Genomic DNA, 25,397 nt, shown 5'->3' on the forward strand with positions numbered 1-25,397 from the left:
CTCCCGTTGCTCGGTCCCAGCGCCTGCCAACCTAGCAGTTCGAAAGCACCCCCGGGTGCAAGTAGATAAATAGGGACCGCTTTCTAGCGGGAAGGTAAATGGCGTTTCCGTGTGCGGCTCTGGCTCGCCAGAGCAGCGATGTCACGCTGGCCACGTGACCCGGAAGTGTCTTCGGACAGCGCTGGCCCCCGGCCTCTTGAGTGAGATGGGCGCACAACCCCAGAGTCTGGCAAGACTGGCCCGTATGGGCAGGGGTACCTTTACCTTTACCTTGGTAGTGGGCTGCATGTGCATGATATCTGCTGGAGGGGCAGCCCCCCCCCCCAACCTATACATAAATTCCTACAACACTCCTAATAAATAATAATAATTGCACATGGCGTATGAAAGTGCCCAGGGAACGTGGCTTGAAGCTCAAGGAACTAATGTTCTTTCAACTGAGTCGAGCATCCTTCGGGAGAAAAGGCGCCCCAAAGACACCTGCGCTTTGCAGCGCACACACCTGCCGCCCTTACCAAAGATGGCGACTATTCTTCGACGCGTAAGGTCACGGTGGGGTAAAACACCTTCAGCAGCCAATGACGCTCCACGCTCTCACCAGAGCGCGTTTGCCAGCACTAAAGATGACGTTCCGGTCAAACCGCCGCATCTTACCCACGAAAAAGATGGCTGCCTCACTTACCCACCTCCATTGCCCCTAGTAAAGATGGCGAGGAGAGGGTGAGTAGCCGTTCTGCCAATACCCAAAATGGAGACGCGGAAAGGAGGCGCGCTTATTTCCTCCCCTCTCAGCAACAAAAAAAAAACCCCACGGCTAAATTGTTCTCGCGAGCTGACGTTCCTTTCGCGGAGGCCGAACGGCTTCCCGCCTTTTCCAGCGGGGCGAGCGGGAGAGAGCGACTCCGCCGGGCAGAAGGCGACAGGCCTTTCCCCTCAGCGGCGACGGCCTGCTTCCGTCTCCATGGCGACGAGCCGCCTCGGCCAACCGCGAGCCGCTTCCGCTGACGTCGCCGTCGACACGTGGATCCAAGATGGCGGCGTCTGGGGTGCTGGTGAGTGGGGAGGCCGGGGAGCCTCCTTCCCCTCGCGCTGTCTCGCGGCCGCCGGGGGCTCCGAGGGCCCCTTTCCGGGGCGGGGGTCGCTTCGCATCGCGGGCCCAGACCCCTCCCCGGCCCTTTTCGGAGGGGGGCGGTGGGGAGGGGGCGTGGGGGGTGGCGATGAGGGGGCCTCGTTTGCGCGCCTGACGGGACCCTCCTGAGGTGACACCCGCACCCCAGAGAAACCCCTCACCAAACCCCCGAAGTAGCCGGCGAAGGCGTCCCTGTCAGCCGCGTACAGCGCCGGTCGCTCCCTCCGAAGGTCTCCCCGGGAGACGCGAGGCCGGGAGGGAGCTTGGCAGAGGCGTCCCCGGCTGTTGCTGCTCTCGCTTTGGGACACCCGACGAGCATCAAGCCCTGAGGGCTGGCCTCGGTCTTTGCGTCCCTTCCTTGCAGGGGGTGGGCTGGATGACCCTCGGGTCCCTCCCAGCCCCGCGGTTCTGCCACAGGCGACAACGGCGCGTCCGCCTTTTGTTGCTCCGGAGTAAGGTCCCGCGTGGCGATCCTGAGACTTGATTGCATTGCGTTAGATGGTCTTGAATTGAAAAACCAGCAAGACATTGCGATCTCTGTAACGTCAAACACGGTAGCGTTCAAATGACGCCAATGGCAATGAATTCATCCAAGCAATGTAGTAATTCGAAATGATATTCTGTTGCAACTGTTTCAAAAACGATGGGTAGCAATGCTTTATCACCTGTTTTGTGAGGTCTGCCTGAAAAGCAGTATATCAATCAGTGCTGGTGGCACTAACAGACTCAAAATAGCCGAAAAGGTGGAAACTGCAACCGGAACCAGATGTCATCTACTGATGGGACATTATTTTTCCCATCCTTGCTATCTGTATTTTGTAACATGCCTTGCTGGTTCACTGTGTTCTGTGTGCAACTGGATTCCAGTCTCAAATCTCACATTCCCCATAGAGCTCTTGTTTTACACAGCCAGATTGGGCCACGAATGATGCTGTTGTCCATGGGTAGGCAAACTAAGGCCCGGGGGCCGGATCCGGCCCAATCGCCTTCTGAATCCGGCCCGCGGACGGTCTGGGAATGAGTGTGTTTTTACATGAGTAGAATGTGCCCTTTTATTTAAATTCATCCTTGAGTTGTGGGGTATAGGAATTCATTCATTATTATTTTTTTCAAAATATAGTCTGGCCCCCCGCAAGGTCTGAGGGACAGTGGACCGGCCCCTTGCTGAAAAAGTTTGCTGACCCCTGCTGTAGTGCCTCTAAAGAGGTTGCCATTTTCAAGGACTCCTGCTGTGTTTAGACAGCTGTGGTCCAGCTTTCAGGAAGTTGTTGGGGCTGGGTGACCAACCTGAGATTGTGTTCCTGTCTCGAGGAAAATTACTGGTGAATTTGCTCTGAATCGAGATTGTGTTCTGGATCCCATGTTACAGGGACTCCTTGCACAGCCCGAGACAAAGTTTGTGTCCTTTGTCAACCTTGTGTTTGCATTCAGAACTTTCTTGCAACACGCCTGGAGGCAGAGAGTAGCATCACTTCCTTTTCTGTATGCTAACAACCAGAAGCAGTGAGTTTCGGTGCACTGCACACCAAAGCTCTGCCATAAACCTGATAAGAATCACACAGGCTGGAGCAGCTTAACGGGCTCAGTCACGGCAGTGGAATTTTGTTGGGCAGGGCACCTTGTGGTCATTTGATGGTCTCAAGGTTGAGTCCACATGTTTAAAGGCAAACAGTTTTGTGTCACAGTTTTTCTAGTGCTGATGCTTGTCTTCTGTACTCTTAACTTGCAGAACATGTTGTTTCTTCAGGGAGGATGATACTCAGTGATGATGTGAGAAGGTATAGAGAGTTCTTATCTCATTCCCTTTCTGCAGAGGATTTTCTCTGTGGGAAGGAGGAGGGGAGGCCTTATTCTTATTAGTGCAAGGCCAGAAGTCCATCTGCTCCAGCACCCTTTTCACCGCATAGGCTGGCCATATACCGTACTTTGGGAAAGACAGCAGCTCAGTGATATATTTGCCTGGAACATGGAATTTCCTGATTGGTTGATCCATCTATCCATTTCCATGAACATGCCTAATTCACTTTTGAAGCCGTCCAAATTATTCATTATTATTTTTATTATTTACTGAATTTCTATACTGTGCTTCGTCTGAAGATCATCAGGCGATTCACAACATAAAAAGAAAAAATGAGAACACAAAATACATAATAAAGCAAACAAAAGTGACAACCCCACGCTCACAAACACATTTAAAAGGCCATAGAATGGTTAATCAGCCAAAGGCCTGGTTACAGAGAAACGTTTTTACCTGGCCTCTAAAGATATGTAATGATGGCACCAGAGATGGCACTGCAAAAAAGACCTATTCTTGTGATGCCACCTTCCAGACCGCTTGTGAAAGAGGCACACAGAGAAGTGCCTCAGAAGATGAGCTCAGGGGCCAAGTTGGTTCATATTGTGAGAGACTGTCCATGCAGTATTGCTGTCCTGAGCCGTTTAAGGCTTTATAGGTCAAAACCAACACTTTTAGTTGGGTCTGGAAAACAATTGGCGTCCAGTCCAGTCCAGCCAGGATCTTGTGGCCATCTCCTCGCCTTGTGACAGCAGATGCTATAAATTAACTATGCATAGTGTGAAAGGGCACTCTCTTATCTGCCCTGAATCTCCTGCCAGTTTCATTAAGTTACGTCTGCCCACCTTCTCCGCACAATGCTTACTGGTCTCCAGCTTTTGTGAACTTGGTATGAGGAGGTGAGCACAAGGAGAAATTGCCAAGGGAGATTCTGTGCATCAGTTTTCGCAAGAGTTTAGAAAGCCCCATTGGAACTTACATCTCAGTAAACATGCCTAGGATTGCCTTTGCTTCAGAGAGCAGGACAATATGTGGAAACTGTGAGGAAGCAGATATAGGTTAAATGAAACAGTAAAAACTGTTTGGCAGTGGAACCTTTGGTAGGTGTGGGTCTTTCTTCCTGGAAATGTAAACAGAGGCTGGGCATCAGTCAGTGAGGCTGTGGATGCAATATTTTTTGTACTGGGCCAGGAGTTGGACTAGATGCTCTTTGAGGCTTCTCCCAACTCTGAAATTATATTATTCTTACTCTGTACTTTGAGACCTGAGTCTCGTCTCTTCCTTCCCTACCACACCCTCAAATTTTCTTACCTAGTTACATTAGCTTCTTGAGTTGTGATGTTTGCATAGTTTTTAACTGTCCTGGTTTTGGAGAAGGGCGGGTTTATTTTATTTTTAAAAATACACATAGCCTAAAAATGCTATATATGGTTGAGACTTTTAGGCTGTTATTCGTAAAACAAGTGACTGCTCTACAGCACCAACTTAAGGCTCACCTCTGTTGTCTTGCTTCCACTGCTGTTCCCCTGCCTCCCCTTTGTCTTCAATTTTTTATATATATAAAATTTTTGAACCCTGTTTTTGTTTTGAGCCATGAATTTACGTTGGACACAATCAGTGAGCAACTTTGCCTCACATTCTGTTGAATGAATGTGACTTAAGCAAGAGCTTACTTCTGCTTCAAATGCAGCTGTTTCTCACACTTGCTGAAAAGCTCCTGAATTCTGACACTTGCTCAACCACCCAGGTGTGGCCTAGAAAGGTTGCTGACCCTGGTAATAGATAGGCTGATTGGTTAGGAACATAAGAAGAACACAGGAAATGGAGTCAGACTGGTGGTTCATCTAGCTCAGTATTGCCTACACGGACTGGCAGTGGTTCCCCAGGGTTTCAGGCAGGGAACTATTCCCAGCCCTACCTGAAGATTCTGAGAATTGAACCAGGCATCTTCTGCATGCAAGGTCAGTGCTTTACCACTAAGCTGCTGCCCTTCTCAGTTACGGTTGTAGTTGATTTATAGAAGTGGCTGCCAGTGTGTTTTGTAAAAAGGGTATTTTGCTACTCCTGCTTGGTTATGGTTTCTAAAGTTCTGGACAGGAGTTGCTGTCTATCCTCTGCTGCTTTTCAAGACTCTGTGTGTGTGCGCGCACTCACACACACACACAGTGCACTGCTTGGTGTGTCAAGATGTCTTTAATTACTTTTTTATTTAGTTTCATTCAGTTGCACATTTTTAACACTCTTTACAATACATTCAAATTATAACTGTTTTCAATACTCTGTGTGTGTGTGTGTGTGTGTGTGTGTGTGTTCCTTTTTCTTATCCTTGTGACTTTCCTCCACCACATTACAGCTTCTATTGTGTTGTGAATATTGTTTTTATTTTTATCCATAAAACATCTATCCATATTTTAGCTTTACGAAATGCAATAAATGCATACCAGTGGTTTTGTTTCAGAGCAATGTTTTGTCACATATTCTTCCACACATTCCCATTCTTTCCTAAATTTCTGATTTGATTGATATCTAATAGCTGCTGTCATTCTGGCCAATTTCACGAATTCACATACCTTATTTTGCCAATCCGCTTTTGATGGGACTATGTCCCCTTTCCAATTTTTAGCTATTAGTATTCTGGCTGCAGCTGTGGCATATAAAAACACTTTTTTCTTGTCGTTAGGGATATCTATTGATAAGATACCTAATAGAAACGCTTCTGGGTTTTTTTTCAAATGATGAACATCTTTTTCAGTTCTTCATGTATACTACTCCAGAATTTTTTAGTTTTTTCACATCCCCACCATACATGATACATCGTTCCTTCTACCATATTGCACCTCCAACAAGTGTTAGATTTTAATTTATAGATCTTAGCTAGTTTAGTGGGAGTCATGTACCACCTGTACACCATCTTCATAAGATTTTCTCTTATTGTATAACAGGCAGTGAATCTTATGTCTTGTTTCCACAGTTTTCTCCATTGTTCCATCTGGATGGGGTGGCCAATATCTGGGCTCACTTGTGTCCAGATCTGTGAGGGTAGCTGAGCAACTGTTCTCTAGTGCAATGTCTGAAGATGAGAGTCATGTTGTTTACAGATACATGTCAACTTTGCCTTCTTTGTATTAGAGGAATTAGTTACTAGATCAGTCATCTGGGTCCTGTCCTAGTCATCCTGGAGTTGAAATTGTGAAGAAATTGACTTTTGTAAGAATGGGTTGGTGGTGTGTCACTTAGAAGCAGGAGTTGGAAACAAAGGCCTTAGTGGACTTGTAGGCCACAAACCCTTTCTTCGGATGAGACCCTTCAGTTGGACCTGTGATGATGCCTCTTACCTGTTGCAGGTGAGATGTTTGTGCGCCCAGAAGCTTTTAACTTTTGTGTGGCTGGAATCCAGCCAACTGTACAAAGGCAAGAGCCCACCCTGTCTCATAGCCCCTTGAAAGTTGCCCACAGGGGAATGTGGCCATTGGTTTCGTCTCCCTTGCTTTAAAGTCTGTAGTTTGAGATGTTGAGCTATGGGATGGATTTGTTGCTGTACTACAGGCTTCCTCAATCTCGGCCCTCCAGATGTTTTGAGACTACAATTCCCATCATCCCTGACCACTGGTCCTGCTAGCTAGGGATCATGGGAGTTGTAGGCCAAAAACATCTGGAGGGCCGAGGTTGAGGAAGCCTGCTGTACCATTTGAGCCTGTAGGTGGGTGAACAAAATGTTGGAAAGTGTGTGTGTGAAATTCTGTAGTCCAATGACACATAATCACATGGTTCTTCCACTTCTCTGCTTAGCTCACAGTTATAAGTAATAGTCATTCCGCAAGTGTGTATGAGAGAAAAAATACTTGGGGAAGGGGGTTTATGGCAGCAGTGGGAAATCTCCACCCTAAAGGCCTACTCAGGCCCACGAGGCCATTTCTCCCAAACCTCAGCTGGTTGCCCAACACATGAGATATGGGACTTGCTGTTGTCAGGGGAAGTGCAGTAAGTGGATCCTAGAGAGGAGGCCTTCTCAGTGGTGGCACCCCACTTATGGAATAGCCTACCCAGAGAGGCTCACCTGGTGCCCTCTGCCACCATTTTTATTACCTAGGCATTTTAAAACAAACCCAGGGCTTCTTAAATGAACAGCGTTCTTGGTCCTCGAGTATGCTTTGCAGCTGAGCTGAAAATATGTTTTGTTCTAAATTTTTACTGATCTTTTTTCAATTTTTTCAATTACTGTACTTTTAAATGCTACTTGCTTTTTGTCTTGTAAACTAGAGAATCTTAGTGATTTTAATGATGGATGAATGCATAATTTGAATAAATAAAGGATGTTGAAATGGGTCTTGAATGGGTGGACTGGATTGCTGCCCCCCTAAACTCGAGAGTTGCATTCTTATTGTAAAGAAGGCAGAGAGAGTAGTGGTGGATGAGAGAGCTACGCACTGACTTCGATACCCTGCATTTCTTACGGGTTTCTCTTTCCTCGAGAATGGAAAGTTTTCTGTCTCCAGTAAGACAGGGTCCACCTTCCTGGCCTGGCCTACACCTGACAGGCTTAGATGTGTTGCCTTCTGCGTGATGCCTCATGATTGGTCTCTGTTTCTCAGCTAGAATTCCCTCTTTCTTTTAAAGAAACAAGTCTTTCGGGGTTTTAGTGGCAGCAAATAGATTAGGTATCACTCTTGGTTTCCCCTCTGTCTGCGACTTCTGCAGTTCTTGCGGATTTGCCCAAAATTACTGAGCCAGCTTTGTGGCTCAGGTTTGTGTTCAGACTTAAAAGCAAACAAACAGCCAACCAGTGTTGGGAATTGCTTGCATCTCCCTGAATGCCTTTGGCTATGGAGACAAAATCTCCTTTCTCGTTGCAGGAGAAGCTCACGTGTCCAGTGGTGCTACTGCTCTTGTGCCATGGGGTGAGCAGCTTCTACGTGCCGGGGGTGGCACCCATCAACTTCCACCAAAAGGATCCTGTAGAAATAAAGGTAGGTTGGTGATGTGGTTGACCATCTGAATACAGTGAACGCTCGGGTTGCGAACGTGATCCGTGCGGGATGCACATTCGCAACCCGCAGCGTTCGCAACCCATGTCTGCGCATGCACGGGTTGCGATTTGGCGCTTCTGTGCTTGCGCAAAGTACGATTTAGCGCTTCTGCGCATGCGTGACCGCCGAAACCCGGAAGTAACCCATTCCGGTACTTCCAGCTTTTGGCGGTCCACAACCTGAAAAAAACGCAACCTGAAGTGGCTGTAACCCAAGATATGACTGTACACACACCAAGTGTGTGTGTGTGTGTGTGTGTGTGTGTGTGAAATAATAATTAACAGTGGTACTTATGCCAGCCTGGAAAACCATTAGTTAGCTATATTTGCGAAACAGTAATAATGCCCTTTTAAAAAAGGATGATTTATTACGTAAACATTTTGTACTTTCCTTCCCCCATAAGAGCTCAGAGTGGAATACATAGGTTTTTTATTACTTATTATTTTATTTTTATTACTTTTATATCCTGGCCTTCCTCCCAAAGTCGCCCAGTGTGGTGTGTCTCATAACATCCTCCTGCTCTTGCGTTGGGCTGAGTGTCTGTGAGACTGGCTTGATGCCATCTAATGAGTGAGGGTTGCCTTCCAGTTTGGAGATGCTTGTAGCTGTAGCCGGCAGGAGAAGTGTCTGCTGTGCATCTAAGTTGGCCCCAGCTGCCGTAGGGCTAGCGAGCAAGCTGCCCTTAGGAAAGGGTTCGCTAATGAAATTGTAAGGAGAAAAGGTACCTATGACCACGATCAAACAATACATGATCAGCCGGCAATATTTGACAGTTCGGTTGGGCCATTTGCGAACCCTGGTGGGAGCCTTGAAGGAGCTGAGAGCGCTTTGCAAAGTAGTGACAGCATTCCCAAGGAACATTTTCTTGAGCTGTGGCTTTCAGACATTAATGAGAGGAATATATCTCCCACGCCCTACAACATGAGCTGCTAACATGGCACCCACGGGTGCATGTGGGCCTTCAAAGTCTCTTCGTGGTGCTGCAGGGTCTGATCCCTCAAGCCTGTTTGTGGTGTGAGGGTACAGCTGATCAGGGGAGAGTCGACTCCCATCATCCCTGACCATTCGCCATGGTGGTTGGGGCTAATGGGGAATTGGAGTCCCACAACATCCAAAGCGTAGGTCTGTGTAGATATGCCTGGCAAAAGAGAGAGTGCAAGGGAAAGGGCAAGGGGACATTTACTTTAAAAAAATAAAAATTGGGAATCATGTTGCAATAAAACTGCATCCCAAACCTGAAAATGTTGAAGTCTGTTCTAAAGTGTTGTAGAAATGCTGAATGCCCTGTGAATCCTTTTAAAGAATTGTAGGTTCCATTCCCGTAATGTTTTCCTTGCAGCTATAACAAGCTGAAAACCACAGTGGTTTCCTCTGTCTGTGCTTCAGCATTTTTGAGGGGTGTGGGTAGGATCAAGTACTACAGGAAGTTAAGTTCTCCAAGACCATTAATACATGGTTCTGGGGTTGTTTGCAGCCTCTTGGGGGTGGGTCAGACATAGGCTCAAACCTTCCGTGGCCTCTTTGTTTTTTGTTTTTGTTTTTTACTAAAGCTGTGGGCTTTATCTTGCCATGTAAGCTTCCACACCGATACCAGCAAGGTTTGGCAAGTCCTGCAGAGCGTAAAAACATTTTTATGCGGCCAAGCCCTGGTGTCTCGATGGCCATATCCTGTCTTGTATGTTTCCTCTGTGTTACATAATTTATCTCCGTGGAAGGGGTAGAGGGGCATTGGTCCAGTTGTAAAGGTGGAAACTAGGGAACTTCCTTCCCTCTCGGTAGAGCTGGAACAATGAATCTGATAATCCCCTTGTTTTTCCAGGCTGTGAAGCTCACCAGTTCACGAACACAGCTACCTTATGAATATTACTCCTTACCTTTCTGCCATCCTCAGACAGTCACATATAAAGCTGAAAATCTAGGTAAGGGCACAGAGTCCTCCACTTTCCTTTGCGTACTTTGGTGTCTGTGGTTGACTGCAGGATCCGTGCACTGTGTACATGAAGTGGGGGCACCCATTCCAGCCCTTTCCCCAAGGCCCTGGCTCCAGCATATTGCAGTCTCCCCTTGCCTTACTATTGCCTGTAGTCTAGAATGCAATGGACAATCCGTTACTCATTTGGGCTGATGCTCTTTCACTCTCCTTGTGCGGATTTCTCTAGGGAAACTGGTAGTTTCTAAAGGGAGGGATGAGGTGCCAGTTCCACCCAGATTGCCTGGTAAAGAAGAATAAAGTAAGCACATTGTCCTCCCAATAACATGGATGGTATATTCCAGTAGCTCCCAAACTGTTTTGGGCCACCGCCCCTTAGTTCCATAAAGTGATTCCAGTGCCCTCTATCCTAGGAAAAGCATTATTCAGAATGGCCGTTTGCATGACCCGCTAAGGAAGATAATAACACTCTAAAATTCAAAACAGTAACAATTAATTGCACATTTATTCCAAATCCAGTTGAAACTATTTAGCTGAGTTACTTCAACAACAGCAGTGAACTGGATTCGGTGATACCAGCTTTTCAAAATATGATTGCTATTTACACTTCCAGCACCCCCTCCTACCCCCTTGCCTCTTAGTGCCCCGCCCCCGCCAGGTAATCCCCCCGCAGGGGTGGTCCCGTCCCCTTTGGGAACCACTGGTGTGTTTCGATGATTTAACCTATAAAGCTGCCTTGTCCTGAATCAGACCATTGGCCCATCTGGAAGAGCGATGGGGAAGCTGTGTCTTTCCTGAAGTTGCTGAAGGGCAACTCCCATCATCCCTGACCAAGGTGACTGTGGCTGATGGGAGTCATTGAAATCCAAAAACTTTTGGAAGGCCACAGGCTCCTGGCTCCTAATCTTGCCCAGTAGAGTCTGTTCCAGCTGTCAGCTTGAGATGTTAACAGCAGGAGATGCCAAAGTTTGAAGGCTGGGGGTTTGTTCTGCCACTCACTGCTGTGAGCTCTCTCATTCTCATTCTCCCTGCCTGCCTTTCATTTGCAGGTGAGGTCCTTAGAGGGGACCGGATCGTCAACACGCCATTCCAGGTCTTCATGAACGTTGAGAAGAAGTGCGAGGTCTTGTGCGAATCCCCCAGCAAGCCTGTGACCCTGACCAAGGAAGCGAGCAAGCTGATCGCCGAACGGATCCAGGAGGAATACTATGTCCACCTGTGAGTCTCTGAGCATGAGACAGAGCAACTCAGTGGGAGTCCTCCTTACTTATGGCGAGTCAAGGAGGCATACAGTGGGCAAGTAGTTCTGACTCGAGGGCTTATCTTTGCAGCATCGCTGACAACCTGCCTGTGGCCACGCGGCTGGAGTTCTACTCGAACCGCGAGGAGGAAGAGAAGAACAAGGAGAAAGACATACAGTTTGAGCATGGCTATCGGCTTGGGTTCATGGACAGCCGCAAGGTGAGGTTAATAATAATAATAATTTATTATTTATACCCCTCCCATCTGGCTGGGTTTACCCAGCCACTCTGGGCGGCTTCCAACAAAGTATTAAAATACAGTGGTCTGTTAAACATTAGAAGCTTCCGTAAACGGGGCTACCTTCAGATGTCTTCTAAAAGTCTGGTAGTTGTTCTTCTCTTTGACATCTGGTGGAAGGGCGTTCCACAGGGCGGGCGCCACCACCAAGAAGGCCCTCTGCCTGGTTCCCTGTAACTTGGCTTCTCGCAGCGAGGGAACCGCCAGAAGGCCCTCAGCGCTGGACCTCAGTGTCCGGGCTGGATGATGGGGGTGGAGACGCTCCTTCAGGTATACTGGACCGAGGCCGTTTAGGGCTTTCAAGGTCAGCACCAACACTTTGAATTGTGCTCGGAAACGTACTGGGAGCCATTTAGGTCTTTCAAGACCGGTGTTAATGTGGTCTCAGTGGCCGCTCCCAGTCACCAGCCTAGCTGCCACATTCTGGATTAGTTGTAGTTTCCGGGTCAACTTCAAAGGTAGCCCCACATAGAGTGCATTGCAGTAATCCAAGTGGGAGATAACTAGAGCTTGGGTCTCAGCTTGCGTACCAGATGGAGTTGGTAAACAGCTGCCCTGGACACAGATTTGACTTGTGCCTCCATGGACAGCTGTGAGTCCAGAATGACTCCCAGGCTGCACACCTGGTCCCTCAGGGGCACAGTTACCCCATTCAGGACCAGGGAGTCCTCCACACCTGCCCGCCTCCTGTCCCCCACAAACAGTACTTCTGTCTTGTCAGGATTCAACCTCAATCTGTTAACCGCCATCCATCCTCCAACCTGTTCTTTTGCCTGGGGAGGGAGGGGATGGTTCAGGGGCGCCACAACAGCACGAACCCTCTGAATTTTACTTGTAGGCACCTGTTTCAGTTGTTGTGGAAAATAAAGCAGTGACCACAGCAGCTTCCTTTAAAGCACACTTTATTTTGCATTGTAATATTGAATGTACCAATCATAGGCCTTTGAACTTTGCTGTGAATGTTGTATGGAAATCTGAGTGCACATGTGCAGACATACCAGAAACTGAAAGGTGACAGGGAGGAAAATTCAGGCGGTGTTTACCACAAACCTGCATGCTGCTCTCCCAAAGTATTCGAGCTGCCTGGACACTAAGCCTGCCCTCTCCTTCCTGCCCTCTGGAGATCAGGTGACACATAGGCTGGTGAATGTGTGAGATCTGAGAATTACTGTTTATTTGTCAGGCACCTAAAGGTTTTCTTTCTGTGCTGTACAAAGATTTTCGTGCTGTACAGGGATTTTAAAAAGCCAGATGCTGCCAGGCTTGCAGTCTAATACGCCCCATACAAAAGAGGAAGCCTGGATTTTGAGAGCCAAATAAATATTAGCCCAATGGTTTGATATGGGCAATTTATTCTAATTTCCAAATTCTGAATTATCTTCTGCCGGGGGCAGCATCCTAAATGGGTTATTTAACTTGCACGATCACAGCTTAACACGCTGGGCAGCTAGCCAGCTGCGAATGCACAAATTAAATGCACACAAGATGGATTTTCCATGCTGGGTTTTCCTGCTGCGGAAAGCACTTTTAAGCTCTCTGGTTTGCTTTTGGGGCTCTGGGAGGCTCTTGCATGAGACCTAGCAGGCGCCTCCCAGAGCCTCATAAGCAAGTCAGAAAGCTTACATGCTCTCCGCCTTGCATGGTGGGCAAGGCTCACTCAGTGTGTTGGCACTGGAACGGTAGGGGTGCTTGCACAGGGGCTGGTTCTGGCTATATGTGATATCAGCTTTACACACAATCCCTGGAACCCACCCCCAGGGCAGGTTGTGAGTCTGTAGTTTGATGTACAGTGGTACCTCTGGATGTGAACGGGATCCGTTCCGGAGCCCCGTTTGCATCCTGAGCAGAACGCAACCTGCGTGTGCGCGGGTCGCAATTTGCCGCTTCTGCGCATGCGTGTGACATCATTTTGAGCGTCTGCACATGTGCGAGAGGCAAAACCCGGAAGTAACCTGTTCCGTTACTTCCGGGTCACAGCGGAACGCAACCTGAAAACACTAAACCTGAAGCATATTTAACCCGATGTATGACTGTATCTTCTAATCTGTACTCCCTTATCATGAAGAGTTTGAGGAGAAGTGCAACACACGAAGGAGACCTCTGAGCCTGCAAACCACTTGGAGAGATAGTGCACATCACCCCAATTAATTTGTATTTTCTTCCTCCAGGGCTTCTAACATCTCTCTTGATATCCCATCTGTTCTAGTTCTACCTGCACAACCACCTCTCCTTCATCCTTTACTACCACAGAGAGGATGTGGAAGAGAACCAAGAGCCCACCTACAGGGTGGTCCGCTTTGAGGTCGTTCCGCAGAGCATTAAGCTTGCTGGTAAGAGAAGAGAGCAAGGGCTTTGTGTTGACAGGGAGGCCAAGCTCTGGACTTGAACTAAGAGGGACATTTTGGAGGAGAAAGTACAGGTGGGAGAGGAGATCCCCTGACTCGGCCCCAGACACACTGGCCAGATGTCTGGAAGCTGTGGCTGGATGGTTACGTGGGAGCCGGTTGAAGCTAAATCCTTCGAAGACAGAGGTCCTGTGGCTGGGACGGAGCGATAGGGGATTGAGGGGGCAACTCCCATCTCTTGCGGGGGTGCAATTAGTGCCAGCATCGTCCGTTAAGAGTTTGGGTGTAATCTTCGATACCTCCCTCTCTATGGAGGCGCAGATTACAGCTACAACAAAGGCGGCATTTTTCCATCTCCGCCAAGCTAAGCAGTTGGCTCCTTACCTTCTCGCTCTGACCTAGCCACTGTGATCCACGCAACGGTCACCTCCAGACTGGATTATTGTAACTCGCTCTACGTGGGGCTGCCCTTGAGACTGACCCAGAAACTCCAGCGGGTGCAGAATGCCGCGGCGAGACTCCTTACGGGGTCTTCGCTGCGAGATCATATTCATCCGGTACTATACCAGCTGCACTGGCTCCCGGTGGAGTACAGGATCAGGTTTAAGGTGCTGGTTTTAACCTTTAAAGCCCTATACGGCCTAGGACCCTCGTACCTACGGGACCGCCTCTCCTGGTATGTCCCACAGAGAAATTTACGGTCTGCAAATAAAAACATCCTGAAGATCCCAGGCCACAGAGAGGTTAGGCTGGCCTCAACTAGAGCCAGGGCTTTCTCGGCTGCGGCTCCAATCTGGTGGAACGCTCTGTCACAAGAGACTAGGGCCCTGCAGGACCTGACATCTTTCCGCAGGGCCTGCAAGACAGAGCTGTTCCACCAGGCCTTTGATCAGGGCGCAGCCTGACCCCCTCCTCTGGCAATCTGCACAGAATGTTGCTTAATGGTTGCCATTAATTTGATTTTAATTGATTTTATAATGAATGTTTTTAGAATGTTGGATTATTTTGATTGTTGTTAGCCGCCCTGAGCCCAGCTTCGGCTGGGGAGGGCGGGATATAAATAAAAATTTATTATTATTTATTATTATTATTATTATTATTATTATTATTATTATTATTATTATGTGTTTGGGGTGAGCTATGGGAGGGAGAGAGCAGCTCTCGCTCAATCTTGAGGGTTTCTTGCATGTTCTCTCTGGCTGGCTTTATGCATGGACCCAGAAAGCAGGAAAAGTGCACTGAATGGGATTGGGAAACAGGAGCAGTTTGGGACACCAGGGATTCCTGTTGCCTGCTACTCAAAGCAACTCTCTTATCAATCACAGCTCCGACTTCACTCATTGGCAAAAAAACATGGGCAGGCAGGTGCAGCCAGCCTGGTCCATTTCACAGAAATCGTTTAGAAAGGGACCTGCACATTTTGCAGAGTCACTGCCGGCCAATGCAGGTGAAGGGTGGGGAACCATAAATTGTTGGGACTCCAGTTTCCCTCGCCCCTGGCAATTGGCTACACTGGGTGTGCAGCTGATGGGAGTCCTCTAGCACCATGAGAAGGGGGTGCATAGGCTTCCATCTCTGGTGTGGCGGGATCAAAGTTCTGACTCCATGAAAAACTGTTTCATGCGTTGCTGCTTTTGCAGCAGGAACATGGTAGGGATACGTAGCTCAGGGCCGTAGCTCAGTGGCAGAGCATCAATCCTCAGCCTCTCTAGTAGGGTTGGGAGACACTCTGTGTCTGAAATTCTGGAGAGTCTCTGGCAGTCAGTTAGACAATACTGAGCAAGACGGACCAATGGTCTTACTATAAGGGCAGCTTCCCACATTCCTGTGTATGCGTTTGTTCAACCAGAGGAACATGCGGGGCAGCGCAGCCAGAGGATTGCCACACGAGGCTAGTTGGGGGAGAGGGGACCCCAAGCTTGTATAGGGCCTGGGTCCCTGGAGTCAGGCTGCTGCTTCTGACGTGTGAGGTTTTTTTGCCCCCTAGATCTGAAAGCTGACGAAAAGGGTGCCTGTGTCTTGCCTGAAGCTGCCAACTCCGCTCCTCAAGAGATTGACCCCACGAAGGAGAACAAGCTGCTTTTCACCTACTCTGTGCATTGGGAGGTGAGGGCTGGCTTTTTTATTTGGGGAGGGGAGAAAGAGGGGAGGAGGTGGAATTGGTGTAGGGGAAATGGTCACTGTGGGGAGAAGGTGTCCGAGGGCTGGGAAACCCTAATTAAAAGAAGAGTGGGAAGCCAGTGTTGGAACATGGATTTGGAGGGCCTCAACTGCCTTTAAGGGAACTCCTTTCATCTCCTGTACATTTCTTTAAAAACAAGTAGGTTCTCCACCACAGGTTAAGACTCAACAGGAGAAAGCTTGCTTCAGGTGCCACCTTCGAAGAAAAAATTACGGAGTCACAAAAACACCCTTTCCCAGGTTAGGACTACAACTCCCATCGGTCCCAGCCAGCATGCGCTGATGGAAGCTGCAGTCCAAGGCGTCAGGAGGGTGCCATGTTGAAGAAGCAGAGCTTTTTAGGTGGTGGCACCCATCTTGTGAAAAGCCCTGCTCCATTTCAGCCTATGGGGAACCTGTTAGGGCGTTTCTGGCTGGTGTGCCTTTTTGTCCCCTAGGCTGCTGCTTGGGAATTGGGTGTGATTTGCCTTTTCGTGTCGTTCGTTCGTTCGTTCATTTATTTATGTCCCTCTTTCTGTCAAGTGAATTGTAGCATGAACTTAGCAGCCTTTAGACCTCTGGCTGATGCATGGGCCCAGAGTTTGCATTCCCAGGGAATCTTGTCAGTTGGAGCTGAGTGTACATGCTAACAGGGAAGTGAGCTGAGGGGATTCCAGTTCCCTGCAAGTTGCTCCTTCCCTGGTCAACAGATGGAGCCAAGCTGGTCTTCTCTTGATCTTTAGGATTATTGTCTTGCTTTCTTCTTGGGCAGCAGGGTATGTATGTGTTTGCATCCGGTGCCAGTCATGCTCTGAGTAGACCCACTGAAATCCATGGGCATGGCTAGCTTGGGGCCATTAATTTCTGAGTGGAACCTAGTTGAATACAACTCCTGTGGGAAATACCCCACTTACCCCTTTGCCTCAACTTTCAATCTCCAGCGTGGGAATAATAGTGGACCAACTCAATTAACCTACTAACTAGCTAAACTTCTCCTATAGGAAAGCGACATCAAATGGGCTTCTCGCTGGGACACTTACCTCACAATGAGTGACGTGCAGATCCATTGGTTCTCCATCATTAACTCTGTCGTGGTCGTGTTCTTCCTTTCGGGTAAGAGAGAAGCCAGGGGGTTTTGTTGGGTGGGGAGGGGTGATCTTGCCACTATACGGTAGGAATAGAGACTTAACTAGCCAAGTCGTGTAGACCCAGCTGGGCTATCATTTATGGATATGCTGAGCGAAAGAGTAACAAATCAGAAATAGTCCAGTGGGCTTGGGTTCGCATCCTACCCTCACCACATGGCCCGATGATCCTGGCTGGGACTACTACCCATGTAGAAGGACTTTGGAAAGACTGCCTCATAATAAAATAAAAGGGAAACCCTGCGCCAGTAGAAAACCCAACGCATAAGGGCTGCAGTTTCTAGCCCACCTTTTTTCACCCTCTTGTGGAGCCCTTGGTGTACAAACACAGTCTCAGGCCTCATTCTGCTTCATAGGTAGACTCTGAAAGACTGTGAGGGTATTGCAAGGATTGGAAGCTGGTTGTAAATATGTACTGAATGCTTCTGGCACCCGGTCTGGTCACAGTGGTTTTCTTCACCAGCAACTTGTGTGTCCGTCAGTGTCCTTAGCTGCTTATCTTTGCTCAGTGCTGGTGTCGTCTGCGTCTCAGTTTTGCTGCCTGCAGATGGGGTTGAGCTGCAGCAGGGCCAGTTTGTGCCTTGCTTTCCCTTCAGTTGTGGCCAAGCAGTGTAGGGTAAGGGCCACAGTCCATGCTGCACCCTGTACAGTGGTACCTCGCAAGACGAATGCCTCGCAAGACAAAAAACTTGCTAGACAAAAGGGTTTTTTGTTTTTTGAGCCGCTTCGCAAGACGATTTTCCCTATGGGCTTGCTTCGCAAGACGGAAACGTCTTGCAAGTTTGTTTCCTTTTTCTTAACACCGTTAATACAGTTGCGACTTGACTTCGAGGAGCAACTCATAGAACGCGGTGTGGTAGCCTTTTTTGAGGTTTTTAAAGCTTTTTGAGGTTTTTGAAGCTTTTCCAAAACTTTCCTGACACCGTGCTTCGCAAGACGACAAAACTCGCGGAACAAATTAATTTCGTCTTGCGAGGCACCACTGTATGTGCCACTTCCTCAGCATGCCTGTGTCTTTGGGCAACTCACCGACCCTGCGCACTGGATGGAAACTGCTGCAAGCAATTTTGTGTTGCTACATGAGGGGCGGGCCAATGCACAAGTCTTCCTTTTGACCCGTTTTGGGAGGAAGGGGCGCCCCCTGGTGCACAACGAGAGCATTGCAAGAAATGAGGGTTGTAGTGATTTGTTTTTATTTATTTTTTTAAAATAAGAATAGGTTCAATAAAGAACATTATCTGCTTAGAATAGAATAGAATAGAATGGAATGGAATGGAATGGAATATAACATAACCTTTAGAAGACATATGAACACAACCCTGTACAGTGGATGCTTGGGTTGCGAACATGATCCATGTGGGATGCATGTTTGCAACCTGCAGTGTTCGCAACCCGCGTCTGTGCATGCGCAGGTTGCAATTCGGCGCTTCTGCACAAAGCGCAATTTAGCCCTTCTGCGCATGCGCGACTGCCGAAACCCGGAAGTAACCCGTTCCAGTTGCAGTCCGCAACCTGAAAAAAGACTGTAACCCGAGGTATGACTATATAGGGAAGCTTTTTAATGTATAATGTTTTCTAATGTTTTTATGTATGTTAGAAACCTCCCAGAGTGGCTAGGGCTACCTAGTCAGGTGGGCAGGGTACAAATATAGAATTATTATTATTATTAGTGAGGAATATATGAAATACTTCAAACAGTCCATACATAGGACACAAGTCATTCCACTATGACACAGAGGTACTGTTTACCTGGTTAAAAAGAGTTGTAAGGGTATTAACACTGGTGTGATTATAATAAAGTCCTGGGAGTTACCGGGGTTATAGCTTAATCTTGAGTATATCCAGGAGCAGGTATAGATCCCTCTGGCTCCCTTTACTTGACTACCTGGCTTTTTCTCCCCTCCTCCCCTTGGGCCCCACTGCCCAACATGGCAGCCCAAGAAAGAGACACTTTTAAAATGCCTCCGAAGAAGAAAAGAATCCCCTCCAAGGGCCTGTCCAAGTGGCAACTTCCTCTGCTTTTGCTGTGGCCCCATGTGCGTTAGCAGAAGGCGTGAGAAAATTGAAAATGAATACTTGTAGCAGCAGCAGCAGCACCTCCATTGGTGTAGGGGACTCAAAAGTGCAATTCTTGCTGTGAGGACCCAACCTCACCCCCCCATTGCTACTGTCTGAGGACATGGCTGAAGCTCTGTGGGCAAATGTGGACTGTGGGGGACTCTGTGTCGACTGACACATCACCCCTCATGACCCTCTGCTCCCGTATGCTGCTGGGCTTGCAGATGCTTAGCTGCTCAGTGGAATAAACGGCAGTTCATCCATTCCAGGTCTTATTCGTTTCAGGTATTCTCAGCATGATCATCATCCGGACGCTCCGGAAGGATATTGCCAACTACAACAAGGAAGATGACATTGTACGGGAAGCATGATGTGCTTGGGGCTGTCAGGTGGGGTGGGGTGGGGTGGGGTGGAGAGGGAGTGGAGACCCTTCCTTGCATCTTGAGAACGTTCCCAGACTCTCCTTTTGAGAAGGGTAGAGGGGAGGTAGCCAAGGAAATGGGTAGAGAATGTAAGAAGAGCTCAGCTGGATTAAATCTGAATTTATTCAGCACTGGGTTTCCCATAACACTGGTCTTGAAAGACCTACATTGGCTCCCAGTACGTTTCCAAGTACAATTCAAAGTGTTGGTGCTGACCTTTAAAGCTCTAAACGGCCTTGGTCCAGTATATCTGAAGGAGCATCTAAACCCTCCTTGGTTCAGCCCGGACACTGAGGTCCAGCACCGAGGGCCTCACTGCAAGAAGCCAAGTTACAGGGAACCAGGCAGAGGGCCTTCTCAGTAGTGGCACCTGCCCTGTGAAACGCTCTCCTACCAGATGTCAAAGAGATCAACAACTACCAAACTTTCAGAAGACATCTGAAGGCAGCCCTGTTTATGGAAGCTTTTAATGTTTGATGCATTCCTGGTTTTGATATTTTTTGGGGGGCTGCCCAGTGTGGCTGGGGAGGCCCGGCCAGATGGGCTGGGTATAAATAATAAATTATTATTATTGTCAGCCAGGTGGATGCCTCTGGGAAGCCCAGTGGAGCAAGGCTGAACCTGGAGGTAGCACATAGCTATAATGTCCAGTAGCCACCTGGTCCCTTTCTGCTGTTCACCTGACCGATCCCTTTTTAAAAGCGCTGCTGTGTCTTGTGGCATCAAATTCCATAGCTAGTGATGTGGGTAGAGAGTCCCTTGCTAGTCCAGAGTTTATACTGGGGCTTAACCGCTTAACAGCAGATTCTCGGCAGACCTTGCCAGGCCTGCCTTCTCATTCCTTGCGGGGGTGAAACACTTTTCAGCTGCAGGCAGTACCCAGAAGGGCTTTAAGGTTTTGTGAAATGTGGTGACTCGCTGCAAAGAGGAGAGCCCTGGGGGAAGAGAGGACATGCGCTGCACATCTTTGTGGCAGTGGGGGTGGGGAGAATAGCAGTCCCTTTTGTGGGGCTTGATTTCAATCCCCCTGTGTGTCGATTTTCCCTGCAGGAAGACACCATGGAGGAATCTGGGTGGAAGCTGGTGCACGGTGATGTTTTCAGGCCGCCTCAATATCCCATGATCCTCAGCTCCCTCCTGGGCTCCGGAATCCAGCTCTTTTGCATGATCCTGATTGTTATTTGTGAGTATCCCACCTGGGGAGCCTGGGAGTGCTTCTTTGGGAAAAGGGGGCAGGGGAGAAGAGACTCTACAGGCTAAGGAGGAAGACAGCTTGTTGAACAAGCTGATGCCTCTGTGCTGGGAGGTGTGGCCTTACATCAAAGCCCTTATGGCAATTGCCAAGACACCTTGTAACATCCGCTCTGTCTGCATTCTGATGCTCAGGTGTCAATTTCCTCTTGGAGCCACTTCCTGACGGCCCCCACCCCCTTGAAAGACCCCTTTGCATTCTAGGGAATCGTGGGCTGTTGATAGTTGTTTGCTTTAAATGTATATCGGAGCTGTTTAGGGATTATGTCTCCTAACTGTCTGCGGACTGTCTTGCCAGAGTGGTGCATGCTCTAGTTATCTCCTGCTTGGACTACTGCAATGCGCTCTATGTGGGGCTACCTTTGAAGGTGACCCGGAAACTACAACTAATCCAGAATGTGGCAGCCAGACTGGTGACTGGGAGCGGCCGCCGAGACCACATAACACCGGTCTTGAAAGACCAACATTGGCTCCCAGTACGTTTCCGAGCACAATTCAAATGTTGGTGTTGACCTTTAAAGCCCTAAACGGCCTCGGCCCAGTATACCTGAAGGAGCGTCTCCACCCCTATCGTTCTGCCCGGACACTGAGGTCCAGCGCCGAGGGCCTTCTGGCGGTTCCCTCATTGTGAGAAGCAAAGCTACAGGGAACCAGGCAGAGGGCCTTCTCATTGGTGGCGCCCGCCCTGTGGAATGCCCTCCCATTAGATGTCAAAGAGATAAACAACTACCTGACATTTAGAAGACATCTGAAGGCAGCCCTGTTCAGGGAAGTTTTTAATATGTGACATTTTAATGTATATTTAATCTTTGTTGGAAGCTGCCCAGAGTGGCTGGGGAGACCCAGCCAGATGGGTGGGGTACAAATAATAAAGTATTAATATTAATATTATTTTCATGACTGCTCGCTAACCCACTTCAAGCCTGTTTGAAAAAACAAGTGGGGATAGAAAAGTTGAAAAATAGTGCCGCGGTGAACAAATGTGCTTTGTGAATACTCAGCAAAGCACACACACACCCTTCTCAGTGTGCAAGGGCTCTCTTTGAATTCTGGCAGGTTGGCTTTCTGCAGTGGAGTCTTGGTTTGTGAGTGGTGGGTCTTATCCTCCTTGCCTTGCCTTTCAGTTGTGGCCATGCTGGGGATGTTGTCTCCTTCCAGCCGAGGTGCCCTGATGACCACAGCCTGCTTCCTCTTCATGTTCATGGGGTAAGTGGTGTGGCTTGTCCTTTGCATCAGCCACCATCCCTCTGCCTGACCTGTGATGGGAGGTAACTCTTTCTCCTCTCTGTGTCCTCTGCACTAGGGTTTTTGGTGGTTTCTCTGCTGGCCGACTCTATCGGACACTGAAAGGCCACCGGTGGAAGAAAGGGGCTTTCTGCGTAAGTGATACTGATCTTCACAAACCCCAAGGGACTTGGGAAAGTGTGTGAGGGCAAACTGCAGAGCCTCATTTGTTTCTGATGATGAGATAACCAGTGTGGCTGTTGGAAGGGGCCCTGGCATAACCTTGGGATAGAGTTGCTGGGGGTGTGATGCCTTGGAATCTGACTTTTGCATTACAACAAAAAACAGGCATAATAGAAGAAATCAGGCTTTGGACAGGGATAAAGGGCACAGTGAAAATGATTTCTTTCTGCCGCCGCCTGTTCTATTTATCGTTGGTGGGTTTTATGATATTGATTTATTTTTTTCTAGATTTTTATTGGGACGTGGGTGGCGCTGTGGGTTAAACCACAGAGCCTAGGACTTGCCGATCAGAAGGTCGCGATGGGGTGAGCCCCCGTTGCTCGGTCCCTGCTCCTGCCAACCTAGCAGTTCAAAAGCAAGTAGATAAATAGTGCAAGTAGATAAATAGGTCAAAGTGCAAGTAGATAAATAGGTACCACTCTGGTGGGGAGGTAAACGGCGTTTCCATGAGCTGCTCTGGTTCGCCAGAAGCGGCTTAGTCATGCTGGCCACATGACCCGGAAGCTGTACGCCGGCTCCCTCGGCCAATAAAGCGAGATGAGCGCCGCAACCCCAGAGTCGATCACAACTGGACCCTTTACCTTTAGATTTTTATTAGTATTTCTGATTATAATGTTGCTTGCCACCCTGGGGCTTTAGAGTGAAGAGAGGACTACAGATTCCTTAAATAAGTTGTATTTGGCTGTTTGAATAACTCATGCAGCTTTGCAGGTCCCTGCTGCTTTTGCTTCTGACTGACTTGGCAAGGCCTGGCTGCTTCTCCACATCAAATCTTGTGTTTATCTCTGCTCTGGGACTTCACTGTTTGCTCCTGGGATGCTTTCAGGCTTTTACCCCACAGCATCAGGAATGCAAATTGAGATGAGGATGATTCCTAGCATTTTAGGTAGGTGGGTGGGTAGGTAGATAGGTAGCAATTTTATGTGTTTATTGCTGGAAGTCTCTTTTGATAAAACTGAAAGGAAGTACCTTTGAGCGTGCAGAGACTTTGCACTCCTTCTCCCGTTGCAATCTTTACAACAATCCCGTGTGGCTGGTCAATATTGTTATCACCGTGTTGCTGTTGGCATGCACCCAAGGAAACGGGCAATTGGCAGGCCCCCAGCTGGCTCCAGCCCACCGGCCGGTGTGCCGGGCGAACATTGGTCCTTGGTTCAGCATAAATCTGCAACCCAGGCTTTAGAAGACGGAGCATGCTATTCAGCAGAGAAACGCTGCGCAAACAGAAGTGGCAGGAGAGGCTGTGTGAGCATATTTACAAGCAGGTTTATTCAGCGTAGATCAGGACAAAAGGAAACATGTCTGATCTCCTTCGTGTCCAAAGCAAAACAGAAAGCTGTACACAAACGGAAGTTCCCAGCATACAATGCTGGTGTGTTACAGACATGGGACACGCAACAGTCCCATGTCTGTTCCTTAAGATGGAATGGAACATCCCAACAGTTGCAGGTGCTGAAGCAGTGTGTGTTGAGGGGACTAATCTGTGGCAGATCTGGAATTTGAATCGGGGGCTTTGTGAGTCATAGCTTGGTCTGTGGATCACCGGCTCTCGCAGGGGCTCTCAGGCTGCTGCCTTCTGCGCCTGGTGCTGTGAAGTGGCGTAGAAACTGCATTAGGTTCCTTGGATGAGCCTTGCTGACACCGTCTGCCACTGTCATCATTCAGTCCTTTTTTTGCTCCTTGCAGACAGCCACCCTGTACCCAGGAGTCGTCTTTGGGATATGCTTCATCCTGAACTGTTTCATCTGGGGCAAACACTCGTCGGGAGCGGTATGTATCTTCCCACCTCTCTTTGCTCTCTCTGGAAACACTTGGCTTGGTCTACTCTTTTCTAACTCTTATATGTTAGGATATTTCCGTTCCACCTTAAAAGGGAGCAGGATGTTTGTATAACAGCCTGCGTAAGTTCCTGTCTCACAGGATGTTTATGTTGTAAGTTCGTTTCGTTTTTGGCTGTTTTGCCTGAGCAGTCGGAGCAGACGGTCATGCTTTTCTTTGTTCTGACCAATGCCTAATAAACTGTAAATATGCATGTTCTGCTCTCTGCTTGTGCAACTTTTTGCTGTGTGAATTCTGCTGATATAGTGTGCACTAAGCCTGAGGCTTAGTGTCGCTGAATTGCTGATATTGCCTGACTACGGGAGGTTGATGGATCGTCCGGCACCGAGCTTGGGGGCCAAGATGGACTTTATCTCCCTGGCAGTATCCCAACAACAAGGTTTCGGGCCCAGATTCACGGCACTTGCAGGGGAGTAAGACAGCGACAGACTGCTGAGGTATGTGTGGGAAAAGCGAAAGCAGAGGCTTTTCTGTTGCCGCGGCAGCCTCTTTGATGTCCGGCTGGCCTAATTGGCCTGGGAACCGAGCCAAGCAGGCTTCGTGATTTATGGGTGCCAAGATAAGGAGTCTCTGAAGTGAAGAAGACTCACGGCTGGCGTTAAGAGGTGGAATGGAGTTTTTCCAAGCCTCTGAAGCTGCTGAGTGTCCTAAATTAAATCGGGACAATTATGAGACCTGGGCAAGATGGTGTGAGGGTTTGCTGCGTCAGTTTGGAGTCTGGCATACTGTATTTGAGGCCACTCCAGTTCCTCGGACAGAGAAATGGCAGGACCAGGATTCGAAGGCCATGGATATTATTGTCTTATCCGTCTCTCTGGAGGAAATAAAGACGCTTGCTGGAAATCTCACGGCACGTGACATGTGGGATGCTTTGAAAAAGGCCCACCAGCCAATAATCCCAGCCCAGTGTTTGAATGCATCGGAGGTCCTGGCTGTTTCCCAGAATGCGAGTGAATGCAGAGATGCCGAGGGCACCGGTTGCAAGCTGCAGGGGGAGCTGACTGTGATGTCATCCCAGGCAGCATTCCAGCCTCCAGGGGGAGCCAAGGAGTCGGCAGCTGAGAGCTCTGTTTCTCGTGAGAACCAAGGTCAGAGCCTTTGCAGAGGCCGGAAGACCAGATGTAAACAGAGCAAGATGCTTGCAGGTGGCCAGGAGCGGGGGGGCAAGTTGCAACAGCCCACGCCAGTGGAAAACAAGGCTATGTTTGCTGGCACAGCTCTACCAAAGGCTAAAGGCACGTCTGATGGCCAGGAGCAGGGGGGCAAGTTGCAAAAGCCCACGCCAGTGGA

At 48.7% G+C, this 25,397-nt stretch overlaps 1 protein-coding gene across 2 annotated transcripts in view; it reads left to right on the plus strand.

Annotated features, from left to right (window-relative positions):
- The first annotated feature begins 934 nt into the window (after positions 1 to 934).
- The window catches only part of TM9SF4 (transmembrane 9 superfamily member 4), a 35,804-nt gene continuing 11,341 nt past the window's right edge, over positions 935 to 25,397 (plus strand). Inside the window, exons 1-13 of one of the 2 annotated variants that reach the window (XM_053394692.1) lie at positions 935 to 1,052; positions 7,778 to 7,891; positions 9,771 to 9,870; positions 10,931 to 11,099; positions 11,213 to 11,342; positions 13,627 to 13,750; positions 15,753 to 15,871; positions 16,927 to 17,038; positions 19,414 to 19,484; positions 20,601 to 20,733; positions 21,926 to 22,007; positions 22,105 to 22,180; positions 23,955 to 24,038. In XM_053394692.1, coding sequence (XP_053250667.1) covers positions 1,032 to 1,052; positions 7,778 to 7,891; positions 9,771 to 9,870; positions 10,931 to 11,099; positions 11,213 to 11,342; positions 13,627 to 13,750; positions 15,753 to 15,871; positions 16,927 to 17,038; positions 19,414 to 19,484; positions 20,601 to 20,733; positions 21,926 to 22,007; positions 22,105 to 22,180; positions 23,955 to 24,038 — 1,335 coding nt within the window. In that variant the 5' untranslated portion in view covers positions 935 to 1,031. Of the gene's footprint in view, positions 1,053 to 6,132; positions 6,269 to 7,777; positions 7,892 to 9,770; positions 9,871 to 10,930; positions 11,100 to 11,212; positions 11,343 to 13,626; positions 13,751 to 15,752; positions 15,872 to 16,926; positions 17,039 to 19,413; positions 19,485 to 20,600; positions 20,734 to 21,925; positions 22,008 to 22,104; positions 22,181 to 23,954; positions 24,039 to 25,397 lie in introns of those variants that run through there. The other variant, XM_053394691.1, reaches the window with a different exon arrangement.

The sequence above is a fragment of the Podarcis raffonei genome, chromosome 6, assembly GCF_027172205.1.
Source record: "Podarcis raffonei isolate rPodRaf1 chromosome 6, rPodRaf1.pri, whole genome shotgun sequence".
NCBI classification, from domain to species: domain Eukaryota; kingdom Metazoa; phylum Chordata; class Lepidosauria; order Squamata; family Lacertidae; genus Podarcis; species Podarcis raffonei.